Source organism: Rhinopithecus bieti, unplaced genomic scaffold, assembly GCF_001698545.2.
Source record: "Rhinopithecus bieti isolate Rb0 unplaced genomic scaffold, ASM169854v2 scaffold_18477, whole genome shotgun sequence".
Taxonomy (NCBI): domain Eukaryota; kingdom Metazoa; phylum Chordata; class Mammalia; order Primates; family Cercopithecidae; genus Rhinopithecus; species Rhinopithecus bieti.
The window spans coordinates 109,347-124,820 of NW_016809209.1; the positions used below are offsets into that span (position 1 = coordinate 109,347).

At 49.7% G+C, this 15,474-nt stretch overlaps 1 protein-coding gene across 2 annotated transcripts in view; it reads right to left on the reverse strand.

Moving 5' to 3' along the window:
• The window catches only part of NOS2 (nitric oxide synthase 2), a 34,433-nt gene extending 20,407 nt beyond the window's left edge, over positions 1–14,026 (reverse strand). For both annotated transcript variants that reach the window (XR_001888535.1, XM_017888930.1), the window contains exons 1-8: positions 13,904–14,026; positions 10,034–10,118; positions 9,244–9,366; positions 8,115–8,263; positions 3,409–3,571; positions 2,526–2,617; positions 1,545–1,686; positions 1,277–1,416 (exon numbers count right to left, since the gene is read on the reverse strand). Coding sequence is in view for 1 of the 2 variants with exons in the window: in XM_017888930.1 (XP_017744419.1) it covers positions 1,277–1,416; positions 1,545–1,686; positions 2,526–2,617; positions 3,409–3,571; positions 8,115–8,263; positions 9,244–9,366; positions 10,034–10,118; positions 13,904–14,010 (1,001 nt within the window). In the remaining variant the exon portion in view is untranslated. The remainder of the gene's footprint in view (positions 1–1,276; positions 1,417–1,544; positions 1,687–2,525; positions 2,618–3,408; positions 3,572–8,114; positions 8,264–9,243; positions 9,367–10,033; positions 10,119–13,903) is intronic.
• Positions 14,027–15,474: the final 1,448 nt, after the last annotated feature.

Genomic DNA, 15,474 nt, shown 5'->3' on the forward strand with positions numbered 1-15,474 from the left:
CAGAAAGGGTCAAACAAGAAAACTCCTTTCCAAGAGTCGATTCTGAGTTAATCCCAGCCAGAGAGACGTATTGGACACACAGGGTGCCATTTATTAAATTACGCATTCATACACTCATTCATTCATGCAAACCTATATTAAGCATCAAGTATGTGCCAGGCTCTGTGCTAAATGCTGAGAATGTAACACAATAGAGCAATTAAGGACTCCAGTGACATGTCAGAAAGCCAGGGTTCAAGTTCTGCCCCACCACTGACTAGCAGTGTGACCTTGGGATGTTTTTAGCCTCTCTGAGCCTCAACATCCTCATTATCAGAATTGAAATCATAGCATCAAATTCATGGAATTATTATAAAGCTAGTAACATCATTCACTTGTATATTCACTTATTCCACAAATATTTATAACTGAGCACCTACTATGTGCCAGGCACTCTGCTAGCTGTTGGGTATACATTGTGAACAGAAAAGAAAAGATCTCCACTCTCAAGGAGCTTATAGTCTAATGTCTAGACTCTAGATTATAAATGGGTAAACAAATACATAAGAAATAAAAACAAGATGATGTGTTAGACTGAGGATAAGGGGGTCCTCCTCTAGCTTGAGTGGTCAGAGAGTCTTCTCACTGGAGATGGCATTATAGGAAATGCCTTTTGACAAGAAGAAATGAGCCTAGAAAAATTCGGAGGAAAGAGCATGTCAGGCAAAGGGAACAGGGAGTACAAAGGCTGTAAGTTGGGACTGAATTCAGTTCATTCAATGGCCAGGAAGAAGAGCCCAGCCCAATGTCTGCTAGAGAGTAAATCTCAATACGCAGAGGTATTTTTGCAATTATGACAACTGCCTAGAGCAGGGGCTGGGCCAGTGGGACTCTTGAAAGTCACTGGAGCCCTATATGCCCCCGACAGGAGAGGGACAGCTAAGAGCGTTGTCAGGAGGGCAGAAGAGGCCTGGGCTGCTCCTTTCCAGAATCTCAACGCATTCCTCTCCTGCAGTCACTGCTTCTCAAGCCCCTGGGGCCGCGTGCGTCTAAGCCTCTGCTTCCCCTCAGCATCAACAAATCATCCTGTCTGAGGCCCGAGGTGCCAGTGCAGAATGGCTGCAGAACGCAACAGTGACAAAAGAGTCCTTGAAAGTCAGCCCCCTGAGTGTCATCTGCTGCTGGCTGGGCTTTAGGGGAGGTATGGAGAGGGGCCTGAGGGCTGGAGCCTCACTTAGGAAAGGAGAAGAGCTGTGTGTTGACTCACCCCTGCCCCCAGCACCCTTAGCCCACTTACTTGGGATGTTCCATGGCCACCTCAAGCACAAGGTCAGGTGGGATTTCGAAGAGCTCAGGGTCATGGCCGTCAGCCTGTAGGACCAGGGGGACCACATCGAAGCGGCCATACTTGGGCTTCCAGCCCAGGTCGATGCACAGCTAGGGAACAAGACAGGCCGGTGAGTCTGCAAGCCCGGACTGCGTGTCTCCTCTGGGCTCCACTCTGTCACTCGCTCAGCACGGAGCTCTCTGCCTCAAGGGCCAGGGGCTGAGGCTGGGCTGGGTACCTGAGTGAATTCCACGTTGGCAGGGTCCCCTCTGATGCTGCCATCTGGCATCTGGTAGCCCGCGTAGCGGATGAGCTGAGCATTCCACACCCGGAAGTCGTGCTTACCATCGCTCCGCTGGGGGAACACGGTGATGGCCGACCTTCCCGGGACAGGAACAGTGTTGTTTACCACCTGGCCCTGGTGGGGGCCCAGCCATCCTGCAATGGCCCTACCTCCCCCTCCACCCTATCTGCTCTGCAGCACCTGATCCCGAGCTGACTGAGCCAGCCTCCTGACATGCCCTCTCCTCCTGCCCTCCCTCAAGACCCAGTGCCCACCCCCTCAAGGGGGCCTTCCCATCCATCAGGCAGGGTTAGCTGATTTGCCACAGTCTTTCCTTCGCTGCCCTATGTCTCCCTCTTTGCAGTGGAGTTACTTGGATGCCTGTCTAGTGCAGGTCGTAGGCTCATGGCAGCTGGAGCAGCGTCTTAGGGTTCTAGTCACTCTGCCTCCTATCCCCCATACCCCACCTTCCTCCTGCTCCCCCAGCCTAGTCCTGTGTTGGGTTGCATTAGGTAGGCACTGAGTGCTTGCTGAACAAAAAGATGAATGAATGACTGAATGAGCTGTTCAGTCCTATTAGCTTTGATCTCATTGGCTGGGAGAGGAAGGTAATCTCTTAACATCCCAACCCTTCTAAAAAATGGGAGCCCTAACTCTGAATAGTGAAGCAGTTACTACTTAAAGATTCTCCATCCCCTCCAAATGGCTCCACGTCAGAAGGAAACCAAGGGCATGGGCTGCCGATGGGAGCTGAGCTCACAGGGGCTGGGCTCACTACTGGAGGTCCCTGAAGAAGCCTGAGTCTTTCTCTTTTTCCTTTCTCTCTGATTTCTCTTGGAGCTGGAGATGCCTCCCCTAGACCCAAGTGTTGCATCTTTTGGCTGAGATTCTCAGGCAAGGCAAGCCCCTCTGCAGCCCTGGGAAACGTGCACTGACCTGATGTTGCCATTGTTGGTGGAGTAACGCACGTGTCTGCAGATGTGTTCAAACATTTCCCGGGCGGTGGAACAGTTGCGGGCATCAAAGACCTACAACAGCCCATCCAGACCACGCCCATCAAAGACTGGGCAGATAGAGGGTTTGAGGCTGATCAGAAGTCACTGGGAACCAATGGAGCAGCCGAAACACTCAACACCCAAACACTCAACACCATGCAGAAGAGTGCAGCCTCCCATCTGCAACACCACTCCCATCTCATAGCTGCCCGCTGGGGGAGCACAGGCAACTCCACTCAGATGATCCCAGCAAAGCCAGAATTCCAAGAAAACTTGATCTGAAAGCACATGAATCGGGATTCCCACAGCCCCAGGCTAGGTCCCTTCCCACACCAGCACATATTACACAGCCAGCGTTGGATTCACTGGCAGTTCTAATCGATTTCTCTGTCCAGGAGCTTTTAATATTATCCTGCAACAAACGATTCCCCAACAAAAAGATGGCCTAGGAGGCTAGGCTAAATAAAATGTTCTCTTGGAGCCAAGAATTCAAGCATTCGAGGAAAACAACACGTCTTGCAGCACCACGGCCTCAAGAGTAATAAAAACAAGGTCGTGGTTTACTCTAATGATGGCATTTAGTCTCCTGAATTTAACACAACAGGGAACGGGGAGCTAGAAACTCTGGTGCTGAAACAGGATTCAAGGCTTCTAGAGAGGGACCCTAGGTGCCCCATCTCAACATTCGGGAATGTGAGAGAGGATCCAGGGCCATGGCTTCAGTCCCAGGAGGCCTAGGCATAGCTCTCTGTGGCTGTTCCAAGCCATCTGCTCAGGGCCTGGCCGCCTCCAGCTCTCTCCTGCTCAGGTCTAAGGAAGTTCACCTGCAGGTTGGACCACTGGATCCTCCCAATGCAGCGTGGGGCATTGCGCCAGGCCTGCTTGGTAGCGAAGATGAGCTCATCTCCCGTCAGTTGGTAGGTTCCTGTTGTTTCTATCTCCTTTGTTACCGCTTCCACCCTGGCCAGATGTTCCTCTATTTTTGCCCTGGGGGACAGGAAGACAGAAGGAAGATCAACAATGAGATGGCCTTACATGGGGATTGATTCAATCCACAGAAGCAGGAACTGACATAGGACACCAGAAGGGCAAGATGCCTCTCACCAGAGACAGCTCCCTCCAGGACTGGCTTTGGGGACCCCACACTTAGCCTAGAAGCACCCCATGCTTAATGCTCTGCTGTCCCCATCTTGAAATTCTTAATCATTTTAAAATAAAGAGCCCACATTTTCATTTTTACACTGAGTCCTATAAATATTACTCAGCCAGTCCTGAGTCCATGGGAATGCTGCTTATTTTCAGGTGCTTTTTCTTTAATCATATTCATCTCAGTAAGGGGTGCAATCCTTCTCAGACACTTGCAAGCCTGGGAGGAGTGTCCCATCCAGCCATAGCAATGTCCTGCCCCTCCATTAGTTAGGAGAGTGCCCTCCTGCCTTGGCATGGCTGAGAGAAGATGAGCCAGTCCCTCTGTGACAGCTCCCGTGTACTGGGCACCCACATGAGCCAGGCACTGGGTGAAGCAACTCGCAGGCAGGGTCTCACTGAGTCTGGGAGGGAGATATTTTCGCATCTATTTTATAGCCAAGGATCTCAAGGCTCTAGGAGGTTAAGTACCACGCCCAGGAACATAAGTACAGGAAAGACCAAAGTCAGGACTCAGACCCAGGTCGCCCTGATGCCAAGCCCAGGTTCTTAACTGTGGCAATGTGACCTTCCACCTTCCACCCTAGTGGGGACGGTAAGCCCAAAGATGTTGAGGGCCTGCCCACCCTTTCTCAGGAGCCTGGTCAAGCCAGGACTGGGACCTGGCTATCGGAGCTCAGTCTGCAGGGTCCCAGGGCCTGGCCAGAAGAGAGCTGCCCATGTCATAGTCTCTCTAAACCATGCTGTTCCTCAGCCTCAGAATTGCTCATTCAGTCACTCCATATGCAATTCTAAACTTGCTTCTCTCCTCCCCTCCCAGACTTCAAAAATATCCCAAAGGGAGGGAGAGACTCAGTCAGAAAGGCTTTGAAACACACACACACACCACCAACAACAACAACCTTGAGATTTCCAATCAGCCCCAAAGCCTTTGACACAGTATCAAAACTATTTAAAGAATGAACTCCTGATTAGGGAGAGTGGGTAACTCCGAACAAAATGGCCTTTCTGTGGATGAAGAGTGTCTCGACAACTTTTCCTTGATTAGAGAAAAAAAGCATGAAGACAAAACACTTGATGATATTTATCCCCAAGGACACCCCTGCCATAAGAAGCTGCTGGGTGAGGTGGGAACCACCCCACTGCTGGGAGACCTCCCTCCCCAAACAAAGCTTCCAGCGATATTCCCCGCTTCTGCATCCGAGCATGAAAACAGTAATGATCACCATAACACCCACACTGCCAACACACATGGTGGTCAGCACGTGCATATACAAGGGAGATTATTTTTTACATTCACATCCAATTCCTTCAGAGTTTTAGATGTGACGGCCGTTTTCATATAATCATGTTTCTAAGGCATTAGAAATGCTATGATGTCTATGAGCTCTGAAAAAAAGGAGTGGCTTTCATCATCGGTGAACAGATTTAAATGTAACATGCAGCAAGACACAATCTCTAAATATGCTATGATTCTTCAGATACAAAAGGCCACTGAACCCGCTCAGCGGGTCATGTCTTAGCCTGCCAGGGTCCTTGTGAGCAGAGGCTGCCATTCCCCGTCCACATCCCCAGGATCTCTTGGTCAGGGAAGCAGGGGTTCAAGGTATGTACTTGTGACTTGGAGAAATACAGTTTTCCTCTGTGAGAAGCAAATGGGTTCCAACACCACCAAGCATGGCCCTGTAGCCCTACTGGGCTTCTGAACACCCGCCCAATTGCCTTCCACACAACAGCAAGGCCTCCCGGGTCCAGAATAGAGTTGGGAACCTGCAAGGCCACACGGCTAGGTACTAGAGCACTGACGGGAAAAGCAGGGGCTCGGGCATCAGCTGCCTGGGTTCAAATCCCCATTCTGGGGTTTCGGGGGATGTAACTTTGAGCAAGGTACATCTCTTCTGTGGACTTCAGTTGCCTTGTCTGTAAGATGAGGATAATAATAATACCAATCTCATAGTGTCATGGTGCACACGTGCTTTGTGCTAAATAAATAAATAAACAAGTACTGTGGCCCTGTGAAACCCATCCAGGAAAATCCCTGGACCCCGAAAGGCTCATTAATGAACAACCGAGCTGAAAGGCCAAGGATCTTGTGAAGTTTGCAGTCACAAAGCAGGCAGCCCCTAACAGGCCGCTCAATCTGGGCTGCACATTAGAATCACCTGGGGAGCTTTTGAAGCACACACATGTCTGCCTCGTCCCCAACTCCCAAGATTCCGCTGCCCTTGACTCAAGGGACCCTGCCATCAGAATTTTGCAGGCTTTCCAGGTGAGTCTACTGTGCAGCCAGGGTTGAGGACCACCGACCCTGGAAGATGTGGGCCTCTTCTGAAGACTCACGGTCCCTCCCAGCTCAGACATTCTAGGATTGTAGAAAACTGGAGGTGGGCCAGGTGCAGCGGCACACACCTGTAATCCCAGCACTTCTGGAGTCCGAGGCAGGAGGATCGCTTGAGCTCAGGAGTTCAAGACCAGCCTGGGCAACATAGTGAGACCCTGTCTCTACTAAAAATTTAAAAAATTAACTGGGCATAGTGGTGCACACCTGTGGTCTCAGCTCCTCAGGAAGCTGGTGGGAGGATCATTTGATCCAAGAGATCGAGGCTGCAGTGAGCAGAGATTGTGCCACTGCATTCCAGTCTGGGAGACAAAGCAAGACCCAGTCTCAAAAAAAAAAAAAAAAAGAAGACGAAGAAAAGAAAAGAAAAGTGGAGGTGGTACCACCAGAAGCCACTCTTTCCACCAGGGAGTCCCAGGTACACGTCTGTGGCTCACTTCATGTGGTGCAGTGCTGTGTGAGGCTCTGCCCTAATAGCTACACTCCCCTCCCAGTCTAGAAAATAATCTATTTCTGGGCCAGGCTCGGTGGCTCATGCCTGTAATCCCAGCACTTTGGGAGGGTGAGGTGGGTGGATCACCAGGTTGGGAGATTGAGACCAGCCTGGCCAACAAGATGAAACCCTGTCTCAACTAAAAATACAAAAAAAAAAAAATTAGCCAGGTATAGTGGCACACGCCTGTAGTCCCAGCTACTCAGGAGGCTGAGGCAGGAGAATCGTCTAAACCCAGGAGGCAGAGGTGGCAGTGAGCTGAAATCGCGCCACTGCACTCCAGCCTGGGCAACAAGATCAAAACTCCATCTCAAAAAACAAAACAAAACAAACCAACAAAAGAAAACAATCCATCTCCTTCAGACATTCTTTCTTACAATCTCTTTGTGCATTTTGTTTTAAAAGTTTTAAAGGGGCCTAAATTACATAGCCACATATTTTATTTGGACAATACAGTGTTCTAAAAACATAATAATGGCTAATATTTATGTCGTGCTTACTATGGGCCAGGCATTGTTCCCAGCTCTTTATATTCTTTAACTCCTTTCATCTTTATAAACTCCCGTAGACTACCCTCCTCCTGCAAGGTGGGTACTATTATTATCACCATTTTCGGTAAGAAAATCAAGGCATAGAGAGACAAAGGAACTTGCCCAGGGTTACTCAGCTTGTAAGGGGCACAGCTAGGATTTGAAACTGGGAAGGCCACAATGCTTTACAACCTCTCTTTGGATGATTAAAATTGTATATGTTGGCAATAAAATTGGCAAATGACAATTAAAAATCTTTGTATTCCAGTGTCTGACACAAGGCTGGGGCATACTCAGTGCCTGATGTGTTTCTGTCAACCAAATGACCAATTGGCCATAGAAATAAAGGATGTCTAGCATGGTCTTCAGGGAAGCCTCACTGGGTAGAAAAAAAAAAAAAGAGAACTCCAGAAATGTAGAACCCCACCAGAGTCATGGCAAAGAGCAATGACTTGCTCTCTCCTAGTCAGGTGGCCTGGCTTCTAGCTGGAATGAGGTGACTTCAAGTATGTCACCAGCTTCCATGTTCACACCTGTAGGAGGCCTGACTAGGTGGTCTCAGAGATCCTTTCTGTCTCAAACATTTCACAATTAAAGGGTCCATATTAATTCATAATCAAGGTCTCTGTATGCCAGGACACTGTTCTGAACTTACTGAATCCTCACAAAACTCACACAAGCCACCTTCTATTATTATCTCCATTTTATGTTAGGTTGGTGCAAAAGTAGTTGCAGTTTTTGCCATTAATATGATGAGGATGTTGAGACACAATGTGGGAGCCAGGGTTCAAATTCAGTCACTTTTAACCGGTATCACTATGTACAACTTTATCCTACAATTATGAGAATCTGCTCCAGGGTCTTCTCCCCTAGAAAACCATTTTTGCTCTGCAAAACCATAGTGATTTAACACCACAAATCTGGAAAAGAAAGGTACCTAGCTAGGATCAGAGGGCGATGGGTGGAGACAGGAGAGCAGAAGGAAGGGCAGGAGGCAGCGACCCTGCAGCGGGCAAGGCTTACTCTTTGAAGGAGCCGTAATATTGGTTGACAAATTCGATAGCTTGAGGTAGAAGCTCATCTGGAGGGGTAGGCTTGTCCCTGGGTCCTCTGGTCAAACTTTTGGGAGTCATAATGGATCCCAAGCAAGATTTGGACCTGCAAGTCAAAATCTGGAAAGAGACGCAGGTGGTGAGGGTGGGCCATTTGGCCTCTTGCCACCCTCCTCTGGGGCCAGCTCTCCTGGCCACCTGGCTCCTCTCTGGCTGCTCTGGCTCCCTGCACCTCCTCTCCACCCCTGTGGCACCTCCTCCTTGGGGTCCACCTGGCTTTCTCCCACCTAGATCTCCTCTCTTCCACTGGCTGAACCCCAGGGGGTGTGAGTCAGGTTTGTCCCCCTACTCCGGACTCAGTCTCTGGCCCTGCTCCCCAGCCAGCTCCAGATCCAGAGCAAAGTCAATCCAATATGGCTCCTACGGGAACACGATATTGGTATTTGGCCAAAACAAACTGAAATGAGACACAGGATGGCACGCGCACGCGCACACACACACACACGAATGAAGTACACCGAATGTTAACTGTGGTGGTTTGGGGGCATGTGGGAAATCATTTTGCTTTCATGGTCTTGAAATTGTCCATTCTTCCCCACTTTACAACCATAGAATGTATCCTGAAGTTAGAATAAAAACTTAGATGACCAAAAGAAGCCTGAAAAGACGTTTAGTCCAACCACTCACAGGATACTTGAACCCCTCTGCAATCTATCAAATTGCACTTAAATCCTTCCAGTGACAGGGAGCTCACTACCTCCTGATGTAATACAGTCCAGCTCTGAGCAGTTCTGTTAGAAAACTCTCCCTGACATTATCCTGAAATCTGTCTAAGAAAGATACGAATTTGTTTCTGCAATCATTTATTTGACCTTCTGGATTATCCATTATCTACTGGGGTGGTTAACGGGGAGTTGGCATCATTAAGTAAATGCACAGATGCCTACTGTAATCTGTGAAGAATGTCTCTGTTTCCAGACCCCTTTGCCCAAGCAGATGATTGTTTGGTTTGCCCAGGGGGACACCTGTTTGATCCACAAAGCCTTGGCAGCTTCATCAGCTTGGGACAAAGGTGGTTCTCCCTGAAACCCCAGACGTACCCCTTTGGCCTTGTGGTGAAGTGTGTCCTGGAAAGTCATCCCGCTGCCCCAGTTTTTGATCCTCACATGTCGTGGGGAGGACAATGGGGTTGCATCCGGCTTGACCAGAGATTCTGGAGACTTCTGCGAGGGGAAAAAATCAGGGTTTTCTCTCAGATCTCTCCCAGACCCCAGTCCCTGCCTTGTCTTGGAGTGGGGAAGGATCTATTGGTGGCCACACAGGGCAGGGTGTCCCTCCATGTCCCTCCTCTGTTTCCAGCCCCTGAGCCACCTGGGCCAGTGCCTGCAAAGAGCTCCAGGTGCCTGGGCCACTGGCCAGGGTCCTCTCCTCACCCAGGGCCCTGCCAAATGTTTCCTCAGAGGAACTGCTGTAGGAGGGACTAAGTTAGAGGTGAGAAGGATGACTGTCAGAGCCAATACCACTGAGAACAGAAAGGCACCACTGCCTTCCTTCCCTGGGAGCACGGAAGGACATATAAGCCACCCTCTCTCCCACTCCTACCCATTTCTCTGCCCACCTCTCTAGAATGGTATGGAACCCAAGGAATAGAAGCTAGCTGTCAGTGCACCTTAGGGGCCACCACTCCCGACCACTGGGTGTTGTCCCACTCTCCCAAAGCCCTTCCTCATTCCCACCTGTTCCCCCCAACACCCTAGGTCTGGGACTCTCCACTCTCCATCCAAACCCTGGCTTCCTGCCCTCTCCAGCCCAGCCTCTAACAGGCTGCTCTGTCTGCATCTGCCTGGACCAGGGAGGAAGGGGCTTCCCACACCCATGTGACTCACTGACCTTTCCTGTCCCCACGAGGGGCTGCAGGGACTCATTCTGCTGCTTGCTGAGGCTGTGATACTGAAGGTCATCCTGTGTCACTGGACTGTGAAAGGAAACAGCTAGTATGAGATGGGGTATCTGAGGGTGGAGGGGGATCTTGGAGTTCCCTCTGCCAGTACCCTCATTTGACAAATAGGGAAACTGAGTCCAGAGGGTGGGAGTGAATTGTTCATGGTCAGTCTGATCAACTGCCCCCCATCCCCACCTTCCCTCTTCCTCTTATCTTCTTCCTCCTGCAGAGCCAAAAGGGCATGAGCAGAGCTGAGCCAAAGCTACTGACCCAAACAGCAGCCCATAGAGGATCCGGAAAATGCTCCTTCACCCTCTGGAAAAGCCAAGTACAAACGTGGCACAGGGGCTGGGTGGATAGAGAATGGCTCCAACAACTCTGCCTCCCAGACCAGCAGCATTGCCCAGCAGCCACTTGGATTGATTGATTGACTGATTGATTTATATATTTATATTTATATTTTTTGAAACAGAGTCTTGCTCTGTCATCCAGGCTGGAGTGCAGTGGCATGATCTCAGCTCTCTGCAACCTCTACCGCTCAGGTTCAAGTGAACCTCCCACCTCAGCCTCTTGGGTAGCTGGGACTACAGGCACACACCACCACACCCGGCTAATTTCTGTATTTTTGGTAGAGATGGGGTTTCACCATGCTGCCCAGGCTGGCCTCGAACTCCTGGCCTCAAGTGATCCTCCTGCCTTAGCCTCCCAAAGTGCTGGGAATATAGTTGGGAGCCACAGTGCCCAGCCCCAGTCACTTATTTTTCGTGACTTAAGCTTTTTTTATTTAAAACACTTGATTTATCTTGGTTTATTTACTTATTCTACATTTCTATTATGGAAAATGTTGAGCATACAGAAGTAGAGAGAATAGTCCAATAACCTTCCATGGGTCCTTCACCCAGATTCAACCCAATTCAACAGTGATCAATCCACTGCCAATCTCGTTTCAACTATACCTTCCCTGCCTCATCATTATTTTAAAGCAAATCTAAGATGTCCAGTCACCTTCACCAAAGTAAAAACAAGCATTGTAAAACTTAGCAGTAAATTACAGATTACTTAAAAATTAAATCAAACATTACTTAAAGTAATTTTTTAACTTAAAGATTACTTTAAAATTCAGTATTCTGAAACTGGTCAGAAACCGTTTGTTCTTGTTTGGGATTTCAGGTTCATTCAGGCAAACTGAATAGTCACCACTCACACATGCCTCCCCTAGGGAGAATCATCCCACCAGGGCACCTTGGTTTGAAAGCGTATTGTATTCCATGTTCTTGGCAGTATTTTCCAGGGTGTGCATGCTTGTGCATCAGAGGGAGAGGGGCTTAGAGACTATTATGAGGGTCTCTCATTTTCTACTTGATACATATGTATGATGTTGAAATGGGATAAATGACCATGTATTGCTTTTATTATAGGAAAAAAATGACTATATGTTACCACTATATAATTAATTATGTACATTACATAGTAGCAGTAAGTGATTTATAACTATAAAGAGACACTGTCTTAAAAGAGGATGTAAGTATGCATCAGAAAGCAATTTATATCTGAATCAAGGGATTCCACAACCCTGTAAAGGGCCTTCCATGTGACCAACCATTGCCACATGGCAAAGATGCTTTGCTTGGCCAAACTTTACTCAGACTTCTGAATCTTCTGCTGGGCCCATCCATGCATTTCCTTGTAAAAATGCAGTTTTAGCAAAAGAATCCCTGACAAGTCAGTTTAACAAGAACCCTCCATCCTCAATAGCTTGTCGCCCTCCCCATCTGATCAGGGTCCTCGTCCTCCATCCTCCCCCAGGCGATGTCTGATCACCTTAGCCTGTCCTAAGCAAGAATCCTGTTAGGTTGGTGAGGCAGAATTCCCCCTATGCCTGAAGTTTTTCTTGGTAATTTTCCATCCACAGACCCTGCCCTGATCTTTGGCTATAAATTCCCACTGGCTTCTGCTGTATTTGGATTTGGGCCCAATCTCTCTCCTCCACTGCCAGACCCCACTGCAGCAGGTCCCCATATATATATATATGATATATATATGGTAATCTGGATATTCAGAACAGGCAAGCCATGGCTGAGCAGTCATCATGGGGCTGCTTCAACAGGAAGATGTATGAGGGATGGGGTCCCCAGGGAGGCAACTGCCCCCCTTGCTCTTCTGCCATTCCCCCTCACCCCAGCACCCACCCTGCACCCATTCTTGCTTCCTCTCACTTACTTCTGGAAGTAGAGTTGGACAATTTCAGAAGCTTCAGACCAGAAATATCTACAGTACTGTTTAGATTGAGAAGCAATGCCTTTGTACATTTAACATAATCATTTTACCCCATATTTCAAAAAGTATCATTTTTTAAAGTTGCCTAAAAATCCACTTTACAGATGGGCCACAATTAGCCTGGTCCCATCGTCCATGGCTGGATGTTAGACTGTGTCTAGTTTTGCCCTCATATAAATAATGCCTTAAACTGTATACATGGTCTGATGCTGGCTGTGTGTGTGTGTGTGTGTGCGCGCGTACAAGCACAGAAAAACAACACCTCAGGGAAATGTTAGTAAATGTTAACAGTGACTAGCATTAAGTGATAAGATCATAGGCAATTTAACTTTTCTTATACTTTTCCACATCTTCCAACGTTTTACAGTGATCACGACTTCCTTTCATAACTGGACAATTCTTTAAATTTGAAAAGTGAATAAACAAAGCTTTGCCCAGTTCCCTCCCACACCATTTCTTCTGTCTGGCTGCTGGGAGACAGGGTGACAGGGTGTCCAGATGCCAGGTGAGCACCTTCAGGATCTGGACACTTCTTTCCAAATGATCGCTTGGTTGATTCCGACCCCACAGACGCTCATGCAATTTGACTAAACCCACAGCAGCGCGGGGTTCTGAGGACCCTCAGGGACCTGCATTCAAAGAGAGTGCTGGCAGCGGGCGCGGTGATTGACGTCTGTCATCTCAGCACTTTGGGAGGCCGAGGTGGGCGGATCATTCGAGCCCAGGAGTTCAAGAGCTGCCTGGGCAACATGGTGAAACCCTATCTCTACAAAAAAAAAAAAAAAAAAAAAAAGTTGCCAGGTGTAGTGATGCGCGCCTGTAGTCCCAGTTACTCAGGAGGCTGAGGTGGGAGGATCACCTGAGCCCGGAGGCGGAGGCTACGGTGAGCCAAGACGACACCACTGTCGCCTGGGTGACAGAGCGAGACCCTATCAATAAAAGGGGTCGGGGGCGTGGGGAGTGCTGGCAGTATGGTGGTTTGCTTAGACCCAGAACTTTCCACAAGCCCTTGACCAGCCGAGCCGGTCACACTTGCAGACTGTGGCTTGCCTGGGCTGACCTGGGGGCCAGATTCCCCTGCGGCTCCGACGCCTCCCTACCTGTTTACCTCACCTGACACCAAGGGTGATGGTGGGGACAGATGGGGAGGGTCGGGGGGATGACGCCCTGGGAAACTGATCTCATTTGTGAAACAAGAACCTCCTTGCTCTGTTAACCATATTTGATCCAAAGAGTGTAGCAACTTTCAACCCCAGTGCTGAAAACTTTCAAAAGCTCCCAAGTGCTGAAACATGCGCAGCGCAATTCATCCCGCATAGCCGCCTCTCAAAGAGCATGGGGGCTTCTCTGGGCCGTCTGGGCTCCTGAATTATTGCGACCTCTCACGCGTTCTAAACCAAGAAAACGCTTTTAGTAAACCCTCAGGAATCCCACAGGGCGCACATCCCTGCCCTCCGATTTCTCCCAGAGATGCTTGGGGCCGCGCCCGGGCTCGGAGCCCACCGCTTCCCTCCCAGGGCGGACCTCAGGCCGCGGGGTACCTGGCTCCGCGCAGGCAGCAGGCGGGCTTCGGCCGGAGGATCCTGCAAAGCAGCCGGCAAAGCCGGGGCCCAGCGGCCTCGCACGCCGCGCCCAACCCCTCGCGCATGGTCCCGGCCTCTTAGGCGCAGATCCGCAGGCTCCCCGCGCCTCCCAGGGCCCGCGCTTTATCGCTCGGAGCCCGCAGCCCCCGCCCCGGGGGCGGGGCGAGCCGCGCAGAGGCCGGAGCTCTTCACTCACACTATGTCCGGGGCCGAGCCGCCCCTCGTTCCCTGCCTTCCCCGGCGATCCCGGGACCCAAGCACCCAGGGAGCCGCAGCCGGCGTCCGCCGCGGAGTTTGGATGGCACTGGACTGTGTCTGGGTTAAGAGGCCCGGGTGGTGTTGGGCCTCGTGTTTGTTTATTCCTCATAAAATCACAATAAAGCTTATCATAATTACTCCCATTGCGCGGTGCTTTCTAGTTTACAGAGCAAATTTTCTTTCTGTCATTTCGTCCAATCCCGTCGAGAAGACAGCTCTACGTTGTCATCTCCACTTTATTGAGGCATTAGCTGGGGCCAGAGAGGTTAAGGATCTTGTCCAGGGCCACACAGCAGCCCCAGGGCCACAGCCCAGCCTAAGTTCACACCACCTCACAAGGCTGTCCCTGGAAGTGTTATATCACTTGTTATATACAGCATGTTCTGTGCGATTCCAGAAAAGAAACCAAAGAAAGCACCGGGTTGAGGTGACTTCTAGTAGGAATATTGCAGGAGAGATCGTAAACCCCCTTGGGTGCCTTGCAGGCCCCTTGTCCTTGCTACCTGGACTGCTCAGAGCCTCCTGACTTTGCTCCACCTGTAAGTTGCTCCTTATCTCAAGCAAGATAACAGGTAGGGTCCAGACCCAGATGGGGCAGCAGCCCTGGACCTCAACATGCAGGGGGCCCTCCTGGCAGTATGCAAGCACATTAAATCCAAAACCCCAGCTAAAGCAGAATGAAAGAGGGCACATATTTATTTCTAGCCGACTGCAGCCCAGCTAGCAACACATAGCTTGACTTAGTTCTGAATTCCATGTGTCTTCACCTAGATGCTCCCACATTTGCCTCTGTCTCTAAAATACACACACACACACACACACACACACACACACACCCCATGCTCACTTCCTAATTGTTTACAAAGGTATAGAATCATCAGTCACTTAGAATAGGCTCTTGGTTTCATGACACCTGAACAGATTAGAAAATTACTTTTTAAAATCAAAATACATTCATTGGCTCTCATCGCTTTCAGGATGAAATCCCCTTTGCACAGCTGCTTCCTCTTCCAGTACCATCACCCCTCCCTCGAGTGGATGCTGCACTCTGGGTGTACCCACCTCCTCCCCCCAACTCCTCCCCACCCTACAGCCAGCCCAGGCACCTCTGCAGTCTCCCCAGAGGAGGCCTTTAGCAAGGTGCCAGTATACCCACAACTACAACCTCCTGTCTACTCTCTATCCCACCTACTCCTGACACAATTTCTCCAACTCTTTAACATCGTATTCTTCATCTACAACTCCCAAACCAGCGAGGAAGACATCCGTTT